This window comes from Onthophagus taurus, chromosome 11 (genome assembly GCF_036711975.1).
Source record: "Onthophagus taurus isolate NC chromosome 11, IU_Otau_3.0, whole genome shotgun sequence".
NCBI lineage: Eukaryota > Metazoa > Arthropoda > Insecta > Coleoptera > Scarabaeidae > Onthophagus > Onthophagus taurus.
The window spans coordinates 5,209,300-5,224,749 of record NC_091976.1 but is presented as its reverse complement, the minus strand read 5'-3'; the positions used below and the strand labels follow the sequence as shown (position 1 = coordinate 5,224,749).

General features: G+C 33.5%; 1 protein-coding gene across 4 annotated transcripts in view; it reads left to right on the top strand.

The window, feature by feature from the left end:
* The first annotated feature begins 115 nt into the window (after positions 1–115).
* The window catches only part of LOC111421373 (CCR4-NOT transcription complex subunit Pop2), a 19,786-nt gene continuing 4,451 nt past the window's right edge, over positions 116–15,450 (top strand). Inside the window, exons 1-5 of one of the 4 annotated variants that reach the window (XM_071199680.1) lie at positions 116–468; positions 743–1,100; positions 10,939–11,165; positions 11,226–11,502; positions 11,565–11,705. In XM_071199680.1, coding sequence (XP_071055781.1) covers positions 762–1,100; positions 10,939–11,165; positions 11,226–11,502; positions 11,565–11,705 — 984 coding nt within the window. In that variant the 5' untranslated portion in view covers positions 116–468; positions 743–761. Of the gene's footprint in view, positions 579–742; positions 1,101–10,938; positions 11,166–11,225; positions 11,503–11,564; positions 11,706–15,450 lie in introns of all 4 variants that reach the window. The other 3 variants (XM_071199678.1, XM_071199681.1, XM_071199679.1) reach the window with 3 other exon arrangements.

Sequence of the window (15,450 nt, the reverse complement as noted above, 5' to 3'; positions counted from 1 at the left end):
TAAAATTGAAAACGATATATTTCTTTTAATTGTTTTAATGAGTATGAAAAATATAACAATTTAGTTTAATAACGCAAAAAAATGTAGGGAATTTTTTGTTTATTAAGGTTAGATTTGAAGATAGACTGCGTTTGGACGCCGAGAAAAAGATGGCGTCAAATGACAACGTATGGAAATATCAGAAATTAAAAGGAGTTTGCATGATTTCCGGATAGTTTTTTAATTAATTAAAGGTGTTAAATAGTGAGTATAACGTATTAGTTTGTTGCGGGTGTGCGCGTTTTTTTTCTTTATATTGCGGTTTAATTGAAAGTGAGGCCCGCGTTTTCGGTTCGTATCTCGGGTTTCGGTAAAAATTTATGTCAGTGGAGTCTCGCAATCACACAAAGGGTTATCGCATTTTTTTCATCGTAAACACGTTTCGGGGGCCCAAACAGCTGCACTAAAAACGGGGGATAGACGAAATGGGTACGTAGCGGTAAATGGCAAAAAAAAGGGATCCGTTTCATTTGTTGTTTCTTGACGTATAAATAATCCGTCTCTGATCTGTCTCTGATGTGGTGTGACGACGTAGAGAGGTTAATTTTTCTGATTTACCCGTCTTTAACACAATCCTCATACATTTTATTAACTCAATTCAATTCCCCATCAAACTTTTTTTCAAACAAAACTCACACAAACACATTTAATCATCAAACATCAAAAAACTAACCTTACTTTTTTTTTCGTTCTTTCTTTACAGACATTGCAAAATTACATCAATGAGATTAATCGATGAGAATGACATCGAGGTGCAGCTGAACGCCGTCAATATTAAGGAGGACGACCACCATCACCATCATTGTTACCATACTCGGAGCGCTTCATCATCGGGTAGAGTCATTTACGGGACCACCACTACCAATACCATTGCAGAGCCACCGGCCCCTTCTCATACGAATGTTATCTGGGTACAAAACCCGTGGACCCAACTGACCAGCGATAAGAGCGAGATGCCCGCCGCCACAATAGGCAGTTCGCAACATCCCAATAATGAAGAGTGTGGCATCAGGGACGTTTGGGCTCATAATTTGGAAGATGAATTTCGTACCATTAGACAGGTTAGTTTTCATTTAAACCAATTATAAATATCAAGTTCATCATTTCTACCTAAATTCTATTCAAATTTGTTTCCATTCTTTTAGAGCTGTCATTTTGACAGCTCAACATAACCTTAAACTTGATTTTACTTATTTTATTTTAAACCAACTTTAAATATCTTAAACTTAATTTTATTTATTTTATTTTAAACCAACTTTAAATATCATGTTTATTATTTCTACCTAAATTCTATTGAAATTTATTTCCATTCTTTTAGAGCTGTTATTTTGACAGCTCAACATAACCTTAAACTTGATTTTACTTATTTTATTGATATTATTCAAATAACTTTAAATATTTAAAATAAATAATTGTTAATAAATTTTAAGAATTTACATGTAAATATATTTAAAGCTTTATTTATGTAGTTAAAGCTCAATTGATTTTAAAAATTATGCTTAATTTATGATGTTTTACCCTTAATAAAGTTAAATACATGAAATACACCTTTATAGAAATCTAAAATTGAACTAATATCTTCATGATTTCATTTAAAACTTTATAATATTACTGCTAGTTGTACATTTGGTGATTGATTCTTCACATGTTCTTTAAGATTAGTATTCTTGATAGCAGAGTGTGGTTGAAAAGAGTTTTTTCTATAAAGAACTTGATTGTCTTTCACAAAGCACAACGTATATTTTTATTGGGAACAAACCACTTACAACTTAACAGTACATTTATTATGTTATTAAGGTCCATTACTACCATCTTTTAGATAAATTTATCTTATAGATAAACCCATCTACTAGCCAATCAGAGCGCATAAAATAGCAGTAACCGTGGTAATAATCCCTTAGATAGCTTAACCAGAAGATGGTAGTAACGAGCCTAAGGCTCGTTACTCCTAATGGACCTAAGGTCCATTACTACCATCTTTTAGTTAAATTTATCTTATAGACAAACCCATCTACTAGCCAATCAGAGCGCGTAAAATAGCCGTAACCGTGGTAATAATCCCTTAGATAGCTTAACCGGAAGATGGTAGTAACTAGCCTAAATGTCATGTCTAATGACATTTAATAACATAAACGTCATTCAGTTATACAATCAATCCAACAATTGTGGTAAACTAATATTTAAAACCTATAAAACCCTCCTCAATTGTTACATGGTTGATCAGAACATATCTAATTTATTTTATTACAAAATATTTTTATCTTGTTCGTTGTTACACTTAGGGTCGGTTTATCAATGTCGAGTTAAATCTGTTAGATACGCAACTCATGGATAAACTTGCCTAACAGATAACCTCAGTGAACCGTTTATCCAGCAACTTTCTACCCGACAGGCAGCAACCTACGAGATAGAACATAGATGGTACCCCTGAGTGTTAACATTAGAAACGGAAATGAAACATAATTGGTGAAATTTGAATAATTGACTTTAGTTTGTGAAGTTGATATAAACAGCTGATCATGTTTTGGAGGTTATCATTCTCGTGTGCTTTCGGTATTGAGCTTTGTTTTCGAAAACCTCTTTTATAATGGAATTCCTACATGAATATTTATTAGACAGCGATAAAGATGAGGATATTGACCAATTCTTAAATTATAAACGACGACCATATATTATAAAAGAAAGACAAAAGTCAAAACCACTTTGAGAAGTTGGACAAACACGTTTTTTTGTTAAATTTCGGTTAAAAAAGGACACAGTTTTGTCAATCTTGGTTAAAATTAAGACGAGATTATACTATATTAGATTATAGATTATATTATTTTTTTTTTTTTAATTACTAGATTATTATTTATTTTCTATAACATTTTTATATTCGTTTGCCAAATCCATCAGCAAGTTCTTTTCTGCTGTACTAAAATTTGATGATCTTTTCTTTCTCTTGCTTATCCATCGCCACAATTATAAGCTTAATTTATTTTTGACGTTATATTTTGATTTTATTGTCATTTCCTTTCACCAAGCAACCAAACTTGTGCTCACATTTTTTTGACAATATCTAATAGGTAAACCCTTAACCAGTACTTCAATCTGGTGGGTATCCAACTGTCATATTTATCTATAAGATTACCCTAAACTACGGGTGGATAAACGATTCGTCGACGTTATCTGTCAGCTACAATTTTAATTAACAGACAAATCGTCTTAACTAGATATTGATAAACCGGCCCTTAGGGCCGGTTGTACCACCTCCCGATAAATCTAACGGATAATTACCATGGATACAGCGATTTTAAGCGCTCTCATTTTCTAAGTGCGCCAATTTATCTATCGGGTAAATTTATCGGGAGTTGGTACAACCGGCCCTTAGTCATGAAAGTCTTCGTACAGGCTAGAAATTCGTATTTATGAACAAAATAATTATTTATAACTGTTATGAAACATTTTACATATTTTCAACGATTAATAATGATTTAAAATTAAAATATATGCTTCTAGTAAGAATTAAAAAAGATAACAAAGATAAATTACTTTTTCTGATCACACGAAAGTGTTCGTACAACGAATTATTAACAAAATAACTGAAGAAAAATCCTATTAAATAAATAACTATATAGTATCGTGTCGGTCCACCTTTCTGCTCTAAAACAGTTTTTAAACGGTTTTGCATCGACGATACTAAGTTTCTAGTAACATCGGGCGTAATATTCTCCCATTCTTTCAAAATCGCTTCTTTAAGGGAGGCTTTGCTCATTATCCTATTTTTTGTCACTCTTCTTTCAATTTCGTCCCATAAATCTTCTATGGGATTTAGGTCAGGGGACTGAGGTGGGGAATTTAATTGCTTTGGAACATTATACAACAGCCATTCCTTAACTATCTTCGCTGAATGTTTAGGATCATTATCCTGCTGAAGTATCCATATCCTTCCTATATTTAGTTTATCAACGCTGGCACGCAAATTTTCCTTCAATATGTTAAGATAATAAAAACGGTTCATAATTCCATCAATAAAAACCAAATTCCCTACCCCAGCCGCCGCCATGCATCCCCAAACCATAATTGATCCACCACCGTGTTTCACCGTAGGTAAGAGATGCTCGAGTTTGAAGGCAGTATTCGGTTTTCTCCATACTTTACCCCGTCCATCCGATCCAAAAATATTAAATTTAGATTCATCACTAAATAATACGGTGTTCCAAAGTTCCGTAGGTTTGTCTATATGTTCTTGAGCAAATTCCAAGCGTTTCTTCTGGTTTATTGGATGGATAAACGGCTTTTTCCGCATTTGTCTTCCATTAAAACCTTGCTTCCGTAACCGCCGACGAATACATTCTGGGTGGATATCCTTTTCTGTTTCTTTCGACACCTCTGCCGCCAATATTGGACCACTCAAAGTTGGTTCTTTTAATACTTTACGAATAATATTTCGTTTGTCTCGTGAGTTTAACTTCGAAGGGCGACCTGCCTGAGGTTTATTATTAGTACATTATTATTAGTTTTGAAGTTTTTTGTGATATATTGCACTATAGATCGTGGTTTATTAACAAGTTTTGAGATTGTGCTCAACGATTTCCCTTCGTTTTTGAATTTAACAATTAAATTTCTTAATTCTTCGCTAGTTTCTTTTCTATGGGCGCTCATTGTAAATTAATGTTGTAAATGTGATGCAATTGTCGCACTGAACATGTCTTAACAAGTCAAAGTTTACGATATACCAAAGTTAAACGAAGTGAACCGAAAATTAACAATCGGCAAATCAGCATAATGAAGTAAGATCAGTGTACGAACATTTTCATGACATCAAAAAACGATATTTTTTTAACTTATTTATTTAAATAGAATATACTTTATTTTATCCATAAAACGTTTAAATGGGATGAAATTCTCCATATTTTTCTAATATAATAAAATATGATGGTAAAAGTAGTAAAAGTATGTAGGTAAAAGTAAAAACTGTTTGAGAAATACTAAAATGTTTAATTTAAACATGTCTGCTTGAATTGAATTAAACATTTTAGTATTTCTCAAAAAGTTTTTACTTTTACTTACATCATATTTCATAAAACGTTATTAACTGTTTTATATTATACATTTCGATAACGAAATGTAGCAAAATTTATAAATAATCGGTTATTTTGTTGTTTTTCACCTGTACGAAGACTTTTGTGACTAAGTGTACAGGCTTTGTAAGTCCTTCTACAAAAACCTGAAACACACCCTCAATATGGAACATAATGTATCAATTTTTTTTGTTCTTTCTAAAACTATTGTATGTATTTAAAACTGAATGTTGTTATGGTGATAACCATACCATGATGGAAAACATTGTTTCCAATTATTGCCAAAGTTTGTAGTAGTATATAAAAATTCACTAACAACCCTGGCATTATGTATTAAGTCAATTTCCAGGTTTGTCTCAGAAGGTGACGTATGTAGTGCAAGATGTAATGCACTTAGATCATAATCTTCTAAGCTATTAGGTAGTCTTTTTTGTCGATGGCTTTTTCTGGTTTGGTTTTCGTCTCTCTTGTTTCAATTTTATCATTACTTTCCTCTGCTTCATTTTTCTCTTCGGTTTCAGATTGTTCCTCTTCATAAGTTCTACGGTTATCGTATTTAAATGATGAATACTTTTATTTTCATCAAATACAAGATTTCTCCATAAAGTAATTTCTTATCTATCGAATCCCAAAGTCGATAGCCATTGTCGATATGTCCTATCATTATACAAACATCAACGTTTTGGTCAAATTTCTTTCGTAGTTGTTTTGGTTTCAAATTATAAGCAACACATCCAAAAACTTTTAATTTTTCGAAATTTATTTTCTTTCCATAGAAGTTTTCTGCTGGTAATTTGTTGTCCTTTGGTGCAGAAGTTGGGATTCTATTTATAAGGTGGCACATACTACAGCTTCGCCCCACATTTCCTTGTTTAGCTTTGCTTGGATTAACATGGATTTTGATTTCTTTATTAGCGTTCTATTGTGCCCTTTCAGCAACTCCATTCTGTTCCGGAGTATATCTCACTGTATTTTGGATTCTTATTCCTTTTTCTTTGCAAAAACACTGCATTTCTTTTGACGTATATTTTGTTCCGTTGTCACATCTTAAATTTGAAATCCGTTTTTCAAAATGATTGGTGATCCAAGCTTCAAATTATTTAAATTTGCCTAGTGTTTCACTTTTCTGACTTATTACCAATAAGTCAGTTATTAGATATATTACCATAAAATGTGTAAAGTCATCTATGAAGTTTATAAAGTACGTCTTACCGTTGTAGGTGCTTGGGGTTATTAGTCCACAGATGCCGGTGTGTACGAGTTGCAACGGTCTGGTACTCCTTTGACTAATTTTTTGTGTATGAGGTGATTTAGTTATTTTTCCCTGTATAGTTATTAATTTTAAACTGTAATACTATAATGTTTTAAATAACACAAACATTTGTACGAATACAGGATTTCCCAAAACTCCCGGGACGGAGCTATAAGTTTTGAACGAGTGAAGAACAAAGTTTTAAAATTTGGGAATCACTAAAGAGTCATAAAAGCTACATTCTTACATTGTTTAGAACTTCCATGCAATGTGGAGTTTTTTTAGGGGTTGACCACCTACTCATAATTCTTGAAAGAATTAAGATATCGGGTTTTGGTTTATGGGGTTGTGTTTCTTTTTCCATTACCTTTAAAATAAGGTAAAACTCGGGGGAAAAATAGGGGTTGCTATTTAAAAATGTAGGGGTGGTAATCCCCTAAAAAAACTCCACATTGCATGAAAGTTCTAAACTATCTAATAATGTAGTTTTTATGATTCTTTAGTGATCCCCAAATTATAATAGTATATTATTCAACAAGCGTATAATGACGGCTGTTACCCACGAAGAAGAAGTTGCAACACGAGCGAGCGAAGCGAGCGAGTGTTGTAATCTGAGTGGGTAACATCCATTATACGCAAGTTGAATACTATACTTTATCTACAACTATTTAATTTTGAAAAAAAAATCAAAAAAACGAAAAAAAAATAAACTTGATAGACATTTCAGACATAACCTCAATATAAGAAAGCTGTCATTTCTGTTAATATTTTATTTTTTGATTAGTAGGCAGTGTCAGAAGTGTGGAATAATGGCCTCATTATTCAACACTTTGTCTGTCATGGGTAATGAGTGTCATTACCCGTCAAAAATCAATTGTATAACGAATAGATAATTCAATAGTTGTAGATAAAATTTTTTTCTTCACTCGTTCAAAATTTATAGCTCCGTCCCGGGAGTTTTGGGAAACTCTGTATATATAAAGTTTATATTTATGATGGTTCTTCTGATATTGTTGATTTTTTGGCGAAGTCTAGAGTCAGTTGACGCTTTCTTTTTCTTTCATTAAGCAAATGTCGGTAACATCCAAAACTCCTCTTTTTGCTTTTGCACTGCTGTCAAAATTTGTCAAAACTATTTCGGTTATCGTTTCAAACCTTTTTTTTTTTTTAAAGAAAATCTGTAGTAATTTCTTTTGGTTCATCGTCGTCAGAACCACTGTTTGCGCCTGGTTCAATTCCTTATTCTGACAGTTCCTGAAGGTCGTCGTTGGTAAGGCCTTCACCAGAAACCTGAAGTAACTCCTTAATATCCTGCTCATCTACATCTCCTAGTCCTGCTATTTCGACTAGATTGATAATTTGACTCAACTAGGCTCTTCTCGTTGATAATCCTGGGATACCTCCGGCCGTATCTTCTTCCACACTCCGTTCATGTATACAATAGGCAACATCACTTCTTAGTGATTTTGCCTATGGCATCGAATATGTTATATTTTTTCCAAAATTGCAAAATTTTTCAAAACCTTCTGTTTTATCAATAAGTTGTTGAAATGTACGACGAAAATAATGTGCCTTAAAATTTGCAATAACTCCCTGGTCCATTGGTTGAATTAACCAATGATTCAACAGAGATTTTGAAAAATCTCTGTTGTGAGTTGTGATCCAAGATTTTTTATTGAATTCCGAAATGATGAGTGAAACCCCTTGGGGTTTCTTTAATTTTAAATCGCCATTAGCGTTACCACCCAGAAGACGGTCTTTTGCAGCATTGAAACCCGGTGTTCGCTTTTTTTCTTGCGATATAAAAGTGCGCTTTGGCATTCTCTTCCAAAAAATCCAGTTTCATCCACGTTAAAAATCAATTCTAGTGGGTAATTTCCTCTTTCAATTATGGCTTTTAACATTGCAGGAAAAATTGAAACGGCAGCAGCTTCTCTGGTGATTCAAATGTTGTGGAGGTTGCTACTTTTTTTTTAAATTATCGAATCAACCTCGGCTAGCTGTAAAATTTTTCTCGTATCTTCTGTTTCATTTTGAATGTGATTAAAAATATTTATGGCCTTTTGCATGATGGCTTTTTGACTTAGCGGCATGTTGTGGTCGATTTCATCATCAATCCAAATGCAAAGACGTTTTTCCATTTCTTCTAAAATATTGCTTCTTGATTAAGTTATCTTTGCTGCAATGTTGATATAATGTTATCTTCTCTCTATTAATGAGATGCTGCAATAATTTAAATCCGGTTATATTAATGATAACGGTGTCTGGCGTCGGCCTTACAACTTCGAGTTGTATTTTCTATATTGTGAACTAGAGATAGTTGAATTTATCAAAGTGCAAAAATTAAGATAGGTTAGCCAGGTAAATTATGAACAATTCTGGCGCCACATGGCGAAAATCGTGTTAGTCAAATAATCGATAATGACTGTCTACTATCAACGTAGTCATTCTTGATTCCTAGGGCAAATTGGATAAGACCTAGTCCAGAGAAGCAAACCGAAGATGATACTTGAAATAACTTGTCACCAAGAAGTAGTGTAATCTTCAGATTAGATTTTAATAGCGCGTTGAATTATAGTGATTTTTGCCAGAGAAACAAATTTGCGGACATTCCCGGACTCATCTGGTGACATCACATCCTCATGTTTCATAATATCTTGTTTTCAAGTCTTAGCCGCCCGCAAAAGATGTCTGAGCTACTGGAAATCGACGCTATAATCGATTTGCCTCAGAGGGTGCTTCTTATCGACTGGAAAGAATTAAACGAAGGTTGTAACATTATTGGTTTTCAATAATATTATGAACATACTCCTTCCATTTGATGCAATGACTGTTCACAAAAATAGTACAAATTGTAATAAATTCGGACGTCTTGTGTTATTGGTGATTAGTGGTCCTGGTTACTGATATATCGAAGAATTGTGCCTGGGCCAATTTACATTACTTTGTTACTACTATTGTATTGTGCGTGAATAACAAGCAAAATGAGAGGGGGCTAAAGGTGTTTCCGAACATAGCTTAATTGTATGTACGTGTTCATGAGAGGCAGGTACAGTGTGGCATTTTTAGTAAGTGCGTGGCGTGTCTTGCATATGCCTCGTAATATTGCCACACAAACATACTTTGGTGACATGGTTGTATTCAGTAACTCCAGATAGGCTTAATTATGGACTGATTAACCAGTCTCTTTGATTGCAGATCCAGTTAAGAGCATCTCTCTGGTAATTTTTCTGTCTAACGTAATGCTTTTAGTTCAGTCTGCCATCAATGTGAAAATCAAGATATTTTCTTGTTTGCTACTTGTTTTTGTTAACTGCTACTTGAAGTTTTTTGATACCTTTCTTTTCAGCTGAATCTTTCACCATAATAATAGTCATCAACGAATATGACTGCGGTATTGTGAAACTCCAGTCAAGATCGATTTGAATGTTGAGTATACCCCTTTATGTGATACTCTAAACATTTTTTCCGAAAGATATGATTTCAATAGTTCCATGGCAGCTTTTTGCCCAACTTATAAATAAGTATTTTTGCTCTTCAAATGCATTCTCAATAACGGTTGTCATTCTAAGCACATGATCTTTAGTGGAATGGCAATTATAAAATCCATACTAGAAGTCTGGCATGTTAATGAGTGGTTTGAGACGTTTTAACAACAATCTTTCAAACAATTTGGGAATCTCAGATAAGAGCGAGATTGGCCTGTGTGATCCAACTTGCTCCGCCAGTTAGTCAGGTTTTTTGTCATTAATTATCTGTGCCGTCATAAAACAGACTTCAGTCTCATGTAGTCATTGAACAAATATGTTAACATGATGATTGCTTTTCTTGGTAGTTCTTTTAATGAGCTCTCTACAGTATGCTCTTCCTTAACATTTTCTGCGCCATCCTCAATATTATCCCAGACCTTTCTAAACACTGTCCTGGCCAAGAATGTCTCTCATCATATATTAATCGTCCTTAATATCGTTAAAAATCTCCACGATATCTCGCAACATCATTATTTATTTATAGTATAATAACCATCTAATAACGTTACACCTAATACATTGACATCACTTGATTTTTCTTTTGAGTTGTTTCAAGTTAAAATTTTTACATTTTACATAATTTAAAAGTTATTTGGATTCTGCATCGCAAATATAGACTTGATAGATTCAGTTTCAAGTGCTCCGCGATGTTCGATCAAATCTGAGGGGGTAGTACGCTGTGGAGTAGTATAATACCTGAAGGAATTGTTCAATAATAGATGATTGCTACGAAGTGCTGATATCTGTATTGCCGATATCTATTGAAATGAATGTATTTAAGTTGTTACTGGTGGTGTATAACTTATAGTATAATAACTTTTGAACTTTTTTATGTACTCTCCATATGCAAATAACTAAGCAATAAATATATCTCAAGCACAAAAACAAATTTTGTTCAACTTTTTTATTTTTTTCACTTTTCTTGTATAAATTTATCTCTTTTTGATTCATTACCATCAATCAAATTTTCCATTTTATGTCCACATTTCGTTTCCATCGTTCCTTTTTTCTTTTGGTTCAGTTATTAGCTTGGATAAATAAAGTTCATTCGTAGATTGTACAAAAGTATCCATACGTCGCGATGGACACGGAATTTCCTGGTGTCGTAGCGAGGCCAATTGGCGAGTTTCGAAGTACAGCGGACTATCAATACCAATTGTTACGGTGCAACGTCGATCTCTTAAGGATAATACAATTGGGGCTCACGTTTCTAGATGAAAACGGCAAAACTCCAGGCGGTTCGTATACAACGTGGCAGTTCAACTTTAAATTCAATTTATCGTAAGTAAATTTATTAAAAATCCTTTTGAAATATAATCGACATGTTTTCTTTAACGATAGAGAGGACATGTATGCACAGGATAGTATCGAGTTGCTACAAAATTCCGGGATACAATTTAAAAAACACGAAGAAGAAGGAATCGAACCGTTGGATTTTGCGGAGTTGTTAATGTCATCCGGTATCGTGTTAATGGATAACATCAAGTGGTTGTCGTTTCATTCCGGGTACGATTTCGGATACCTTATCAAACTGTTAACGGACAACAACCTTCCACAGGACGAGTCGGAGTTTTTTGAACTTTTAAAACTTTATTTTCCAACAATATATGATGTTAAGGTACTGTAGAAAGAGAAAAATGTATATAAAAAATTTTTTTTTTAAATATCATTTTATTATAGTACTTGATGAAATCGTGTAAAAACTTGAAAGGTGGTTTACAAGAAGTTGCCGAACAATTGGATTTGGAAAGGATAGGACCTCAACATCAAGCCGGATCCGATTCTCTTTTAACTGGAATGGCTTTTTTTAAAATGAAGGAAGTAAGTTGTTTGATAACTTTAAAACCCTTTAACACATGTTTTTATACACAGTTGGAAAGATTCTCTAAAATAAACCTAAACACGATTTTATTAATTAATAGATTTAACAGCAATTAAAAATCAGTTTAAATATGTGAGGTTATTTTAAAGGATTTTAGATCTAAATGGACATAAAATGCGACTACTTTATGCTATATAGTCACCATACACTGATCAAAGAAAAAGTTTTGGTTCTTAAGATAAAAGTCGTTTTTAGTATTTTTAAGATATCTGGTTAAGAAATTCGTTGAAATAAGTCAATGCAACACTATTGTATTAAAATGTTACAACTCAAAAGTAAATCAACAAAAATTAAGATAAACTTGTTCTGATAAAAAACAATTTGTTCTAATGAGAAGTATCCTTTTTATTTTGGGGACATGTTGAGAAAGGCAGAGCTCTATATAGCAAAATGTAAATATTGTTTGGGATTGAAGTGTATTGTCAATAAATTAATTCGTTTCTGCTGGCTCATAGTATTTCTTCTTTAAATTCTTAAGTCAGCTGAAATAGTTTTTAAAATCAGGGTTTTGATGTTGTATTTCTGGTCTCCATAAGTATCTGGCCGTAAAATAAAATCTTGAGGATCTTCTTGAAAATATGTTGCTATAAATGCTTCCAAAAAAGAACCTACTTCTTGAGTGCCACTGCCAGGTACCCCTTATTTTGATGCAAAGGCATATGGAGTATTGCTAGTACATTCGGATTTAGCTGTCTTCAGAGACGCATGGCTAAACCCGTATGTTTCTAGTTCTAAGTCTAGTATTTGTTCTACTTTTAGTTCAATAAAGATGTACAGTAACCTGGCCCTGAATAACAACTAAAACTAACACTAGCACTATCATTAGAACTAACTCTTGACCTACAACTAGAATCATTAGGGTTTAGCAGTGCGTCTTTCAAGACGGCTATAACCGAATGTTTCTAGTTTGGTCTTCCTAGTGACCAAAACATCCAAGTAAGGTAACTGTTTAGCAGCTTCCGTTTCCATGGTAAATTTGATCATGGTGTGTTGCGAGTTCTGGTGATTTAGGAACTGTTGCAGACGTTTTTTTCCATGCTGTCAGATCGCAAATGTGTGAGCCACGCAACGAAACAATAGCTTTGATTTTCGCGGGCTCTTCTTTAACGCTTCTTCTTCAAACATATCCATGTAGAAATTGGCGATTACCGATGACAAAGCCCTTTCACATTGCTCGTAAAATTCTCCCTTCCAGCTAAAATATGTAGATGTTAAACAGCACTCCACTAGCCCTGGAATATACTTCTGTAAATCCTCCTGCACCTTTTACTGGTACTCTGGGAAATTGAGGTTATTAATTTATAGAGAATCGTTGGCTTGGTGCAGTTTACAGATTTTGAAAATATGCGTTTGTTAAAAATCGCTTACCTAGCGACTTTATAGTTTTCTAGAGAAGCAAGAATGATGATCAGGTACCGCCATTTGCCATTGTTGAAAATAATCACTGGCAATCATTTTTCAAACATTTGAGACCACCTTTCAAAATGCTTACACGTTATTTATTATCAAATAAATTACCCTGTGCTATATAAAACTTTGCGAATAAAATTTTAAGAGAAGTTAGTACTGAAAAATTCTTTGCGATAGTAGCCGACAATGCCAGTGCAATAGTTAAAGCAAGAAATACACTTCATGAAAAGTGCAAACATATTTCTGTTTATGGATGCATTGCTCATACGTAAAATTTGTTAATTGGAGATATTTCAAAAATGAAAACCATGTCTACTATTATGGAAGATGTTAAGGCTGTCATCAAAGAAATTAACAATTCTCACAGTTTATTGGCTACTTTCAAAAACATACAAACTGAAAGAAATGACACCAAAGCAGCCATTTCCTTAAAATTACCTGTGAAAACACGATGGGGATCAATTATTCATCGTTTTAAAAGTCTTCTTGATACATAATATGCATTAAAAACATTAGCAGTTTGTGAAACGGTTGACGATATACTCAGTAAACGAGTTGCAAAGTTGATATTGGATGAAGATATTTTTTGGGTAAAAGTTTCAAACTTTTACCACCTGAACAGCCCTTTGCTTAACCAACCTTGGCTGTAAAAAGCCCTTTAAATCTTAAATTTTTTACTTCCCAGAAAGGGAAGTCAAATCTTTTTAGTTAATAAATCCAATCCATCTTGCTGTAAATATTTCTAGATCCAAATTTTAATGGAATTCATCTTAATAGAGAAGAACAATAAACAAATACAAGGAACAGAGTTTATAGACTATATGGCTACTATAACAAGCCCAGATGAGTCTGCAGAGGTAATGGCAGAATTTGCCCTTTATCGATCTAAAGATGGGTTATTTGGAAAACCATATGTTTTAAAATGCCTGGCAATCTACATCTTGTTGTACACATATTTAGGTTATTACTGTTTTTGTTATAATTCCGCACTGTTGCTCGCGTTTGAATCAACTAGGGCACTAGGTCACTAAATCGAACAGCTTCATTCTCTGAAGGCGATGCAGGACATCCTCGTTGTCGAGAAACTGGATAGCGATGTTGGGATGATCGTGCATTCTCTTCTCATGTTTAGATGCGGATGGTGCTATTTCTGATGACACCGATGCTACTTCCAAGTTGCGATGGAGGTCGGTGGTTCTTATATACCAAGGGTTATACTTTGTTTTGGAATCTTTGAATCAGACGTGCATTTGTCTTGCAGGTACAAACCCACAATTGGATTCCTTATGTCGATTTTGGTTTTAATACTTGGTTGTATATTATAATAATATATAGTATAAGCCAATATAGGTGTCTAAATTTGATATCAAGTTCCTCACGTTTTTTTTTGACGTGAGCTTTCCATTTGAGTCATACCAAGATATTTTGCCGTTTATGTGTACCGGGACATAGTTTACTTTCTTATAAGTAAAGTTTATGTATGTCGATTTATTTGTATTTAATCTTATTAGCCATCGTTTGGTCCAGTTTTCTATTGGATTTAAGGCCAATTGTAATTTATTTGCTGCAACTACTTCATTTTCTGCAACAGCCAAGATCGCTGTCTGCGAATGTAGCTGTTAAAGTTTCTGGTATTTGAGGAAGGTTGAATGTTTAGAGTAAGTACAGTGTTGGGTCAAGCACACTTCTTGAGGAACTCCGGCTTGTATTTCGTGTAAGTATTGATCAGAAAGATACGATTTTAATAGTTGATTATATGTTAATGGTAGTATTTGGTCTAGTTTGTAATATAAACCATCTAAACCAGACTTTGTCGAAAGCTTGTGCAACATCCAAAAATACGGTGGAGCAGACTTTATTTTCTTCCATTGTTATTTCGATAGTATTCGTTATTCTATGCACTTGGTCTATTGTTGCATGTTTATTCCGAAACCCAAATTGATGTGTTGGTATTGGTATATTTTCTTCTATGACAAGTTTTAGTCTTTTTAATAGTAATTTTTCAAGTAGTGTTGATAGTAAGAATAATAATGTGATTGGCCTATATGATGTAACATCTGTGGGGGGTTTACCAGGTTTTGGTATCATTATTATTTCAGCAACTTTCCATATACTTGGGAAGTATTTCTGTTTAAAAGCAGCATTAATTATGTGTAATAGTTTTGTAATCGCCCCTTTTTGGTATATGTGTTTCAATGTTTTTCCATTACTAATTAGTTCATAGCCTACTGATTTCTTTTTATTTAGTATATGTATTTCATAATACAGTTCTTT